The 14,182-nt window shown below is 36.9% G+C and overlaps 1 protein-coding gene across 1 annotated transcript in view; it reads right to left on the bottom strand.

Moving 5' to 3' along the window:
- Positions 1-14,182, bottom strand: part of ADAMTS19 (ADAM metallopeptidase with thrombospondin type 1 motif 19) — a 250,022-nt gene that overhangs the window by 63,663 nt on the left and 172,177 nt on the right. The window contains exons 14-15 of the mRNA XM_032851974.1: positions 10,717-10,844; positions 6,733-6,853 (exon numbers count right to left, since the gene is read on the bottom strand). Of these exons, the coding sequence (XP_032707865.1) occupies positions 6,733-6,853; positions 10,717-10,844 (249 nt within the window). The remainder of the gene's footprint in view (positions 1-6,732; positions 6,854-10,716; positions 10,845-14,182) is intronic.

Here is a 14,182-nt window from a genome sequence, read left to right as displayed (position 1 = left end):
AAGAATGGGTGAGACTGGTGGTGGGTATTATGGAAGGGATGTATTGCATGGAGTACTGGGTATGGTGCATAAACAATGAATCTTGGAACACTGAAAAAATAAAATAAAAAATAAAAAATAAAAAATAAAAAAAAACAGCTAGAAGGAAGACACATTTAGACGTTTCTTAGGAAAGATTTTTCAGCAGAGGTTAGGAATGTAATAAAAAGAAATAAGATAATAAAATAAAATGAGACAGAAGAGAGTGTGCAGAAGAAGTCAAAATTAAGACTTTAGTGCAGAACACTGATAGACACCTTATAGCTGAATAGTTACATCTTAAATTATAAAACATATGATATATATAATAATATTTAATATTCTTCTCAATATCTGGGTAGTTCCATATATCTGATGAGAGTCTAACTTCAAAGTTAGGGTTTTTTTGGAATTTTTAAAAAAGTTTTTATTTAAATTCCAGATAGATAACATACAGTGTAATATTAGTTCCAGGTGTAGAATTTAGTGATTCATCATGTACATAAAACACCCAGTGATCATCACTATAATTACCCTCCTTAATGTCCATGGATGATGGGCAGAGTTAGTTTTAGAAAGGCACAATAGGGGCGCCTGGGTGGCTCAGTGGGTTAAAGCCTCTGCCTTCGGCTCGGGTCATGATCCCAGGGTCCTGGGATCAAGCCCCCACATCGGACTCTCTGCTCAGCAGGGAGCCTGCTTCCTTCTCTCTCTGCCTGCTTCTCTGCCTATTTGTGATCTCTGTCTGTCAAATAAAAAAATAAATAATCTTAAAAAAAAAGGCACTATAACAAATCCCAGAATTGTCATCTGTTGCTTAATTATTCAAATTCCTGAAAAGGTTTACAATTATTGGTATATAGCCAAAGGTAGCATACACCCCACCTGGGGGCAGTGGCTGGAATTTGGGGCATGGGCTTTTCAAATAATAATTTCTATTAGTGAATGCTGCTCATCCAATTTAACCATTTTTAGTAACACCAAACCACACAAGCACTATCACTTTAAAAATGAACAAAATAAGCAGTAATGAAAATAGAAACAAATGCTTACTGCCAATTTATACACAAAAGTACGGTAAGAAGATCTGGGCACTCAGTGAGCTCATAATGAAATTGGAAAGAAAAGGCAAAAATACCTTGCACAAATATGAGTTCAGAAAACTTCCAAAATTATGTAAAGGAGATCATATGCAAGATGATATGGTTAATTCCCTGCTTAGGAATATAAACCCATGTTTCAACTGTCCTCTTAACCTGATCACATCATCACTCGAAAGTTTCACTGCTATTTTTAATTCACAGAAGTGGGATTTTTTTTTCTTGTTTTCCTTTTAAAGTGTTATATATATGACTCATGTTTGAGAAACACTGGCATCAGCTGGAATCACTCTAATTCACAAAACATTTCAGAGAGTCAAGAAAAGCTTCACCAAAAAGTAAACAGACGAGCCGTCTCTGAAGAATGGGCAGGATTTGGATATGTATAGAAAAAGTATGAGTTCGCTGTATGAAAGGGAAAGTAAGAGACTCAGTAATATTTTTAGTAGCATGTCAATAAAATAATTCTGTCAGAAAGAGGAGGTGTTAGAACATGTCTCTGTTAAAGAGGGTTTTAATGCATGCCCAAGACACTGAATTGATTCCTGTGAACAATGGCTTGGGAAAGCTTTTTAAATTTAATTTAATTAATTTATTTATTTGACAGAGAGAGAGAGAGAGAGAGAGAGATCAATCAATCACAAGTAGGTAGAGAGGCAGGCAGAGTGAGAGGGGAAAGCAGGCTCCCCGCTGAACAGAGAGCCCTATGAAGGGTTTGATCCCAGGACCTTGAGATCATGACCTGAGCCAAAGGCAGAGGCTCAACCCACTGAGCCATCCAGGCACCCCTGGCTTGGAGAAGCTTTATCCGACAGCAGTACTCAGGATGCCTGGGGATATAGTTATACATAACAGTTATCAGGAAGCTAATGTAAAAATCCCAGGAATATGAGAAGCTAAGGAAGAAAATCTATAGGGCCCTGTGAAGAAAAAAAAAAAATTCTGAACTTGACAACCAGTAGAAAGTGGGGAAATAAACACTGAACACAAATGCATTCTTCTTACTTCTGTGAGAATGCAGCCATAGTTTATAAGAACATGGAAGTCAAGTTTTGGTAGTAATCTGATAAGTTTGACTTTGCAATTTGTACTTAATAAAACCATGTAACACACTAGTAAAAATATCTGCTAAGAACTCTGGAACATCTGGAACTCCAGACAAAAATCAGGTGAGGGGAGTACTTTTGTGAGGCAGTAATATCAGCCATGAAAGTAACTGGAGAAAACGAAGAGAAGAGAAGGACTCAACCTAGGACAGCCATAGTTTTCAACAGGCTGAAAATAAAAAAGAATCCAGAGAAGGAATAATCACAAGAAGATGGAGATCTGACTGTTTTGGTGAGGTGGGATCCTACGGATTGGATTATCTCTAGCGGAACTGTTGGTCAGTGGTGTCAAAAGCTACACAAAAATCAAAGAAAAAGGTGACAACGGATAGCCCATCAGATGTTACAATCAAGAGGTGACTGTTCATCTCTGAGCAAAGGAATTTAGCAAAGTATTTGGAGATGATGTTAAATTTCAGGATGTTAAGAAAGAAGAGTGGAGAGAGAGAGCGAAATAGAGGGAGTAACTCAATTCCTATTTGGGTTTAGCAGTAAACTCAGGAGTTTGCTGTGCATTAGGACACCAGTTATATCTAAGTTCATAGATTCATCTGGAGCAATTCTCTATTACTCAGCTGGAATGGCTTAAAGGACAGATGAGTTAGACTGAGTTTAAAGAGGGAAGGGAGGGAGAGAAATACTGAGCGAAGACATTTGAAGTCTTAGCCATAGCCAATGACTGGGGGGGGGGGCTAAATAGTTTTCAATAATTAAGTCATTTAGCACAATTAAGAATGCACTTTTTGGCAAGTTTTGATTTAAATTCCAGTTAGTTAACATATATTTAAATCAGTGAATACGAGGGTGGCCATTGCCAAGTTTAGCAGTTTGAATAAAGTCTGTGATGTCAATGTCGTAAATTTGATCCTCGTGTTGGATAGTTGGTTTTGTACACAGAAACATCCTATTTGGGGCACCTGGGTGGCTCAGTGGGTTAGGCCTCTGCCTTCGGCTCAGGTCATGATCTCAGAGTCCTGAGATCGAGCCCCACATGGGTCTCTCTGCTCAGCAGGGAACCTGCTTCCTCCCCTCTCTCTGTCTGCCTCTCTGCCTCCTTGTGATCTCTGTCTGTCAAATAAATAAATAAAATCTTAAAAAAAAAATCCTACTTAACAGACAGAGAGCCCGTTCTTAAGCAGACCTCTTAAAATGCCAACAGCAGTCATTATCTTCGTGGTAGTAATAATGATAAATGTCACATTTTGAACAACTTCTATGTGCTAGACACTATTATAGGCAATTGACATAAATTTTTCATTTAATTGTAATGATAACATCCAAGGTAGATACTACATTCTCACTTGATAGATGAGAAAATAAGGTAGAGGGAAGAAAAAAAAATACTATTTTCAAGACTGCTTTGTCAGTAATTAGCTGACTTCAGAGCTGTCTGATTCTACCATGGGCATCTAGCTATGACCCGCTGTTACTATTTCATAAAATAGAATACTTAACAGTATGACTCTCCTCCTGCTGTGCCAAATATACAAACAAAAAGTCTAAGAGCATGTGTTCCTTATACAGGATCACTATCATCATCTCTTCCATTAAGAATAATACATTTGGGGCACCTGTGTGGCTCAGTGGGCTAAGCTTCTGTCTTTGGCTCCGGTCATGATCTCAGGGTCCTGGGATTGAACCCTGCATCCAGCTCTCTGCTCAGCAGGGAGCCTGCTTCCCTCTCTCTCTCTGCCTGCCTCTCTGCTTACTTGTGATCTCTCTCTCTCTCTCTCTCTCTGTCAAATAAATAAATAAAATCTTTAAAAAAGAGTAACACATTTTATGCCCATTTCTTCCTAGTGTATATGGTTAGCTATCTAATTCTACAACCAGCCAAAAATACAATTTATCTTTAAAAATTCCTTTAAAAACTTATCCTGCAGCTAGGCAAGTTGAAATGAAAGACATGATTAAAAAAAAAAAAAAAACCTCCTCAAGTTTATTTTCTAGCTCCAACAAAAATGATTTAGCAAACTCTAAGTAGAGCACAAGGACTGAAAACACCCACATGTGTCTGCACATGTGTTGCTCATACAATATATACAGTGAGCATGGCCAGCTGGACCAAAGAAGCCTTCAATTTCTTCAAGAAATTCTAGGAAGCCCATAAACTATAAGGATAAAATTGTCTCCAGAGAAACATTCTTCAGTCACAAGTAGATGAAGCTCATGATATAATTAAGGACTTACACAGGTTTTTGTTTTTTAAACTCGCTAAAAAATAATGTTTCATTATTAATTATGTTAATAAATATTAATGGATCACACATTATGCAGGTCATTTGTAATATGGTGTTAAACAAAAGTAGTAATGAGATTTTTCCGGATTCATCTTTTAAAGACTAGTGGGGAAAGAAAGACGAGGAAATGTAACTTACAAATGTGATTAGAGCCTCTCTAGGTATGACACAAATATGGTATCATTAACCAAGTTGTTAGTGATGGGAGGTAGAGTTTGTCCAGTGCTCACTGAAGAAGTGCCATTTGAACTGAGATTTAAGTGATGTCTAGAAATGAGCCAGCAAAGCTAAGAGAAAGCTCACAGAACCATATTTTAAAATACAAGATGCCAGAGGGAGCATGGTCAGTTTGAACATCTATAAGAAATCTAGAAATGAAAGGAATGCTGGTTTAAGATGATGCTGAAAGACAGGTAGGGACAACACCATGCAGGATCTTATGGTCCAAGCTAATAATTCTAGTCTCTTCCCTGAGAGTCACGTGAAACTAGCATAGAGTTGGAAGGAAAAAAGCAACATTATTAGTCTCCGATAATCCCAGTATCTTAGGCATCTCAGACATTTTCCAAATAATAGCTTCCATTAACATGAATTACCAACAGAAAATGAACAAATGAACAAAAGTGAAATCAAAGTGCAATAAAAAAACAGAGGTTTGAACTAGAAATCTTGGGGGAAAATGTATCCACACAAATGCAGTCAGAACGAAAAGCATCACTAATTTTTAAACTGGCATTTCTGTTTTCTATGCTTAGTGGAAAAACAAACTGTTACTACAACGAAATAAAGATGTTAGTTCTGAATGTATACCAGTAATCTTCAGTGAACTGTTTCCATACATACTGAATTACCATGCAAGAATATTCTCTAAAAAATTCTTGTATCTTTAAAAAATCTTTGTTCTTTCAGACATCATTTGAACTTCTATACTGTAAGCCCCCCTCCGCTACAATCATCCTGTAAAGCTCATTATAACTGTACTTCGCAGATGAAAGTCTGAGAGGCTATTATGGCAAAGTATGACTTCTCTAAATGAGTTCTGGCGGATTTTGACTTGTAGGACCTGTCACATTTTTCATAGCTTTGGAGGTCGAGATTTTGATCTGCAATTTACCCTGGGCTTCAGTTATTTTTAGGCTTCAAGATCTTCAAGCTCACGTATCTTTTATTCTGCTAGGGCCCAGCAAAAGTTTATATACAACTTTAGAGGGCTGTGTCTACATTTTATTTTCTGAAGGCCTCTTGTATCTAGAATGAACTCAGTTTTCTTAATTATTCAGACAAAAATGGATCACTCTTTGTATTCAAACTAAAACATTCTTTAGTCTCAGATTTTTTTGATATTTGAAAGAATTTAAAATGGGAAAAAACTGAGGAATATAATAGAAGCATACTAATAATGATGAAAATATAGTCATAAATACTAAAGATAGTTGAGAAGACGTCCAGGTAAGATGCTAATGTAAATGTCTGCTTACACCCAGTGTTTTCTACTGGATAGGTGTTTTCTACATAGAAAGCAAACCCGTGGGTTGTTATATGTCAGTACAGCAAACCTATCACTTTTTGTTGTGGGTCACTTTAAAACTCACACTACGTGGATCTTTCATGGTCATTGCATTCTCACAACCCTGGAGTACCAGTATTTTAAATAAGGATATAAGAGAGGAGAGGATGACTTCCCACTATTAATATATCCCACGATACTATAGTAAAAAAAAGATATAAAAAAAAAAGAGGTGGACAAAGCAACTTTATCCTACATTTCCTGACTCTCCCTGTTATCGTTTCCATTATGCTACACTGCTACAGACTCTATTTCCAAAATTGTATTCCCTCAAACTGAATGAAAACATTAAGGAAAAACAAACAAAATTGAAAGCTGAAAACCTGAAGACTGATACTCTCAATATAGCTGCTCCAGGCTGTTACAAATCATTATTCTCCATTAGACATCATGCTTCACATTGGAGAATAAGGTCTGAAGAGACCTGATAACATTAGCCAATGCAAATTAGATTATTCCCTTTCTGATCCAATATATTAAATGCATAACAGATGACTTCATATTTACATTAATGGGACACGGGCTCTGGCTCATGTCACATGTATCATATGTCATCACAAAAAAAATCACTCAATCCTCATTACAAAAGTCTTCAATTAGGGAGTAAGAACTGTGATTTCTAAGTCAACTTCAGTGTAATCTCTCCGTTCCCAAAGACTGTTTGGATTAGTAATTCTGAAAAAATTAAAAAAAATAATTACCTGCTCCTCTAGTATGATTAAAATCCCCTTTAATGATTTTGCATGATTTTCCATTGCCATTGCACACACCGCAGTGATCCTCCCTGGCGAGAGAACCTAATAAACCATCGCAGCCAACTTTCTGTAACAAGAGATTGACAGTAGACCATAAAGTGAGCTTTTTTCCCCCTCCTTTTTTCTTTTTTTTAATCACTAATTTAGAACAAACCTATTATCTCCAGACTAGACATATTGAATTGACAGACTAGTAAAATGTCATATTCTCTGGTGCAAACTAATAGAGCAAGCTCATGTCAAATATGTCATCAATAAAGTGACCAAATAGCAGGACAGTGATGAGGGTATTTTTCCCATATTAAGAATTAAATGGTATCCTAAAGCAATTTGGAAAAACATGATTGGGACAAATTCAATTTATATAAAACCCAAGGGAAATCACATTTTTATTAAACACAATATTATTAATCTACTTCATCCTACTTAACATAGAACAGATACACTTCATTATGTGGAAGGCTTCACTTCTTAAGGTGGTTGCAAAGCAAAGTCTGATATTAAATATTAACTTTGTGAAAATCAAATGTGAATGTTTATTTTCACTACAATTCACGAATCAGCTTCTATCCCCATCTTCTTTGGCATCCAGCACATGAATGTGGGGAAGGCTGCTCACAACCCATGGCCCCATGGCCGCTGTAAGAAAATATGAATAGTGGGGAAATACATTTCAATTTGCTTCCAAAAGAATTATGTTAATATGAATTTTCTGGGATAAAATCACTGACTCTTTTCAAGTGAATAATGTTGGTCTCCCATTGATGTTCAGAAAATATGCTAATAATTTGCAAAGTTGTGCAGACTCAAAGGGCAGAATTTAGTATGTCAGTATTGTCAGAACTAAATGGTATGATTATTCCATTACCCTTAATCAAGGAGTTGCAAGAGAGACTGATGATAACACCCATTTATAAGGTTACAGTTATTTTAGAGGAATTTTTAACATCTTAAATAAAACATGAACAAACACAGGGTCTTTTTCTGTGGTTGGTGTTCAGGTGGGGGGAGTAAGCAGATTATAAAATGCAGCTGCGCGATGAATATTCTGAGAAAGCCAAAATCACATTAAACCCGCATAATAGAGCATCCTTTCCTTTTATCAAGGGGGATCTATCAGTGTCAAGAGGTGGACAAAGCAATGCATTAGTGGAGAAGTGTGATCTGCAAATCAAAGCTTATTCAGGGAGAAATAAAGAGAATGTCACAGATGAAAGAGGTGGCCACCATAGGAAATTCTCCAAACACAACAAAGGTACAGAAGAGCTCACTAAGCAGCAGCCATAAAAAGACCTGAAAAAAAAAAATTCTTTCATTTATGTACAATTGAGGAAAAATTTATGGTAGAGTTTAGAGTGGCTTTGAAATGATAAACACAACTCTAATGCTCTATCCCTAGCTTTTTTCTTGGCAAATACAACAAACTCAATGAACAGTAGTTAAATGACTGAAAAAAATTAGTACCTACTAACTTATTAGTTATTTCCAACCCTTGTAACCAGGATATGACAAGTCTGTAAACCTACAATAAAAGCCAGAGACAGACATGATGTCATGGCTCAATAGTCACACATTTCAAAAATAAGAATAAGAGATTTTTAAAAAAATTTTGTAACTGATAGTTTCAAGTATCCATACTTATCACAACACACCCACATATCTCCAGAAGTTGAGGATGAATGACTTTGCAAAGGCAATGTCATTGCTCTGCTGGTGGCCCCCTTTAGTACCACTGGCATGTTGGAGATGGACAGTTAGCATGATAATACAGAGAAGGGCTTTTTCTATCTTTTTCCACAACAGAAATATCAGAAGCAAAATGGGTCACAAGGAGAAAGCTATCTATTTTCAACTGTCCTCCTTCAGTTTTGGTACTGTGTATTTTGTGTAGCCAAAGCTGAAAAATAGGAGCTTGCCAGAAAGGGAAAAAAAAAAAAAAGTGGCATGCTTTTAATTATATTGAAAGACTGCATGTAGCATTTTAGTTAAAAAGCCAGAATCTTGAAGTATTCCAATTCTGTCAGAAGACACAATCCCTTTCATGGAACTTTAATTATAACCATCAGATTCACTGAGCGCTTACACAGAATTTTGTTGTTGTTGTATTTAGGGATTCTGTAAAAGATCTGGCTTACAAAACACTGTGAGGTGAAAATAACAGCAAGTTAGGCTATTGCATGTGGCATATACAGTTAAGGAAACACATTTTTTGGAAGAATAAATTCATTGAAGACATGCACTAACCTGAGAGATTAACACTAACGGTGAAATAAAGTTAAAAGATTTACTTGTACAACATACAGGTCTGAAAACAAAATGTATATAGGTAAATGCTTGCAATGATTTTTTTTTACAGGAAAATGAAAAATTACATTTTAGATTACTGACAAGGCTGTTAACAAATAAAGGAAATTAAAATGTAATTATAAGACTCTTTCTTATGCCAATGGTATTACATGATTCTGTGCTTTCAACTCTATAGCATGCTGGCAAAATATAAAATCTTAGAGCTGGGAAAGCATTTAAGTTTCATATTATTTCCAATTTTATACCCAGAATTCCACAGTCTCTCTTGGAATGTAGGTTGATCCACCCATACCTTGAAATCGTTTTCAAATGTTGGTGCACACCTGCAAGAGCACACGTGTGTGTGTCTGTGCACACAGATGCACAGACATGCATTTTTCTGGGAAAAAAGGAAACTTTTCATCAAATTCTCAAAGGAGCATAAGGTACAAAAAAGTCAATGACCTTTGGTCTAACAACTTCATTTGAGGGACTAGTTACTGTGCGCATACATAGTTTAGGTGATTTTCACAAGAATATAGTTTCTTACTGGCTGTCATGGATTCAGCGCTGTGCCACTCAGATACCTCTTTTATAACTAAGGAATTTATTTCCTTCCCATGCCTACCCAGTTTATCAGCTGATGGCTCTCCCTTTGTAGAAACCGCCTAGCCTGAAGAAAACTACCTATCCTAAGGTCCCATTCCCCTTCTGGTGCGGTCTGCAGCCAGACCCTTGTCGATGTTTGGGGTAAAAAGGCCGGGGTTTCTCGCCACAAATGAGGACAATTCTAAAGAGCCATCCCAACTTCAATGCTCCTCACAGGGTGGGCTGAGGTCCTGTTGTGACTGTACCATAGCCCCCTTTCTCCCTGTGCCCAACTCTTGTCTTCTTCCCTTCTCAACATGGATGTTGAACATGAAGACAATTGGCATTAATCTTTCTGCCTATTAATCTCCCGGGGTAAGCGAACTATAAGTGGTAGAATTATAGTCACTTCAAAGTTCTAGCTTTTTATCTTCCCACTATGCTGTCCATACTTGCTCTCCTTTTCTAAAGATAAATGAAGAAATGTGCATAAATGCATGTAGTAAATAGAGATCATTTTTAAAAAGAAAGATAAGAGCAAATGAAGTGTTTAAGCATTAGAAGAACAGATCAGTTAGTTCTAATATGTTGAAAATACCATAATATTAAGTGAGTAAAAGGACTGATTTTATAGGTTTTTGCCACATGGCTCAGCCGTGGACACAAGATTTGGAGAAATGGAGCACTTGAATTTTGGGTCTGGAATATTTTGACAGAAAATGCCACTTTAGATGTGTAATATGTACATTGCAGAATAAAAATCTCAGTTTCTTTGAGCTAATCATGGATTTTATAGATTATCTAGTCCAAACCCTTCATTAGACACATGAAGAAAGGGAATTTCAAAGCAGATCAGATTTGCTCAAGATGATAGTTGAATCAGGACTCCATCCGCAGCTTTTGAATCTTGGTGCAGAGCTTTCTACAATCCTGTGCAGCCGCTCAAAGGAGGTAGAACGGTCCCTCAGCTCTATGGTCTCCCTCAGCTCTACGGTCTCCTTCAGCACATATGGTCCCTCCCTCAACACATACGGTCTCCCTTCTGGAGTGTCTTACCTGACACCTGCCGTTTGCACAGACATCTAATCCCTGATAGCCACATGAAGTTCCATCCATCACTTTTTCTGACAGAAGTACAGGCTGTTCTTTCCCAACAGGAGAGCAAAACAAAGCACATGGTTTTTCTACACACAGAGTGGATAAAAAAAAATGAGCAAAAGTTACTCCACAAATATTTTTATCTTGTAAGCTTTATTTTTCAGGACAGTTGTTGAGTAAAAAATATAATTGATGTGAATTGAATAATGTAACTCTAGAGTAGTTATTATGAGCAGTAAATGAGAGGATGCCTGGGGGAAAAAATAGATGTCCAATGAATACTTATCTCCTTCAGAAATACATCTTCAGATTATTTTCAAAATGTATCACTTATTTTCTGGCACCAAATCTCTACCACGGACAAACCAATGATTCTTGCCCCCAAATATTTTACACACCACCATTTCTTGCTCGTATCTTTTGGAATGAACTGCCCTTTATTTAAGTACATCGGAGAATTCCGGCTATTTCAGATTTACTTCGTTCATGAAGACTTTCTTGATGTGTTACTTCTAAATTCCCATACACACATTTGTGAGCCAAAGCATTTGGCATTTTCTAATTGAAAGATGACTAAATGGAGAAAAAAGAATTTCTAAGACGAGCAATTCTCTCAAGATCTTCCATTATAAGGATGTGTAGAAACGCAACACAATCCCATGAGAACATCCAGTGGAGCTCACAATTGCTGAAGGGCTAGCTAGGGCTCAACTCCCTCCATTGCTTCTTCGGAAAGCATGTCAGTATATGTGATATCTAGGGGAGGAACACCACTCTGGGTGAAGAGTTTCTGAATGCCTGGCAGTCTTCTTCAGTGCTTCATTAAGCAATAAGCTAGGACAGGTAGAGTTAAAACGCTTGACTATCAGGCTCAGTCAAGAGTGACAAAATATTTTTAAAGGGCTGTTTCTATTTCTAAGCATCCTACAGAAGAACTGTAGTATTTGGTAAGACCAGTAGGAGAATTATCCAAATCTGAAACTTCAGAGCAATTTCCATGCTACATTACTACTCTGTTGGCTTGATACCAGCCAGGCCCTTTACTGTTTATTAAGCTCATATAAATAGAATGGAAAATAGTTTACAGTCTTTGACACTGATCTTCGCTTATGTCTTCAGTAAAGTTCCACGTATGCTGATGGGATTCTATAAATACCAAATAACAGCCAGAGGCATGGAACAGGGTATCACTTTGCAAAGAGAAGACAGACAGTTAAATGAGCCTTCAGAATTGAACATTTCAAACAGTTTTCACATGTGGCTTCTGAATACTGCTCTGAACAATTCTGGGGAGTTGGAACATGGCCTTCAATGTGCATGGTTTTGAAATTTTCCTTTAAGATGCCATTATAAGCCGCAATAAAGCATTTCAGTATGCTCTCACACCTCAAAGTAGGTTATGTTTATTCAATGACTACTTACTATGTCATATCATTGGACTTAAAAAGAACTGCTATAATTGCAACACTTTAAAAGTGGTTTTATATATGTGTGTGTGTGTGTGTGTATTATTATGCATATGTATATATATGTACTTCTCTTTCTGGAGTTTTCATTGAAGAGAGGAGCAAACCAGATAGAATAATTTTCGTCTAGAAAATTCCATTCATATTCCATACAAGAATTCAGATAAAAATCTTCCTATTTCTCCTTTTACAACATATTGTCAATTCACTGTGCTTTACAGATGACATAAACATTTGATCCCAATCTTCCTTCCTGGAGTATACCCTTGAGATTGTGACTTTAGAGTGATCCATGTAACATGCCAGTACTCACTTGGCAGTCAGGCTTTGTCTTGATTTAAGAGACCAACCCTTTCCAAGATATGCATTAAACATGGATTTCGGCCAAATCTCAGCACAGTGTATGTAAAATACCTGAATGTTAAAGACATGCCTCTTTTATTTGTCCTCTAAAAATAACTGTTCACTTCAGCATTGATACCCTGTATTTAATTTTCCTAGCCACAGTTTCATGTATTACATAAGAATAACAGAAATAGCCCCTTGCATTTTAAGGTGTCATATGCTGTGTTTTTAAAAGAATCATATATTTCACTTTCTTCCATAGTGTCATGTAACACACAAAGACTACTGTTGGGTATTTTATTTATCATACAGACTGATGTGTTTGATGGGTTTGTGTTGCGAAATTATAAAGAAGACTAGCTGACTAATTATATAAATATTTATTATGGATCATTCTGATGATAAACATGATTTTATAAGAGGTTTTAATATTTTAAATAGACCCCCATCCAAACCTGATTTTTTTTTTAATTTGGAGGGAACCTGTTTCCTTTCTCTTACCTCATTTCTGAATGAACAGGTTTCAAATAACTTTAATAGTATCAAACTGCACAGCCAGTTAGAGGCAGAGATAGGATTAATCCTCAGAGGATCAGATAATAATTTTCATTGTTTGAGCAGTCATATCATTTCTACAACAAAAATTGATACAACAAATATATGCAACAAATATTTGTCAGAAGCTTAATATCTGCAGTCTCTCCACTAAACATAGATAACAGAACACAGAAACATTAAAACCTGCTATAATAGGGTGTTTGGGAGGGCTTAGAACAAGCACATACCCAATTTGGAGGATCAGGGGGATTCTTTTTTCCTAGAGATACTAGGAAACTTGACATAAACTGAGTAAAAAAAAAAAATCAACAGACATTTTTTTCTGATAAATAAATGGGGTGAGAGCAAGAGAGAGAACAAACCTCGAGAAATAAAAGGTATTATGCCAAGAAACTAGCATGTTTACAGGCCCATATCTAAGAGAGCATGATATATATGAGAGATGGAATGGAAGTTGGCCTGTGTGTGCTGGAGAACACAGAAGTGACTGATGGAGATGAGGTCAGACAAGCTAAAGGGGCAGGCCACACAAACAGCCTTAGAAACCAGGCAGTGATGTTTAAGATTGGTTCTGAGAGCAGTGGGGCTCATGGAAGGGTATTACTTGGTATAGTAGCTGACAGATCCAGCCTTTAAAAGGCAAGTCTGGCCAAAATGAGAAGCAGGGGCTGGAGAAGACTGGTCAGAGAGAGACAAGGAAGTTGTTTGAGAATCCAGGTTCAAGAGAGTGCAATCATGAGCCAACATGCTGGGAGAAGAAAGTTTTGGACTAATAGGGCTTGCTATTTGATTCCAGATGAATGGAGACTGAGGATGAATGATACTGGCTAATTAGGAATGAGGTTGATCATGATGCCATTCTGTTGTGAGAGAGCATGAGAGAAGCAGATGGTAGGACCAAGAGAGAAGGAAAGGGGTGTGTTGAGTCAGAAATAATGAGATGCTGAGTAGAGAGGTCCATGTAACAGAAGGGTAAGTGATGAAAGGGCTCATGATGGAGAGATCTGGGTTGGAAATAAATACCAGTGTTCCTTCACCATATAGATGATAAATAA

This window comes from Lontra canadensis, unplaced genomic scaffold (assembly GCF_010015895.1).
Source record: "Lontra canadensis isolate GAN:19392208 unplaced genomic scaffold, GSC_riverotter_1.0 scaffold5, whole genome shotgun sequence".
In the NCBI taxonomy this organism is placed as follows: domain Eukaryota; kingdom Metazoa; phylum Chordata; class Mammalia; order Carnivora; family Mustelidae; genus Lontra; species Lontra canadensis.
This window is presented reverse-complemented; position numbering and strand designations above follow the sequence as displayed.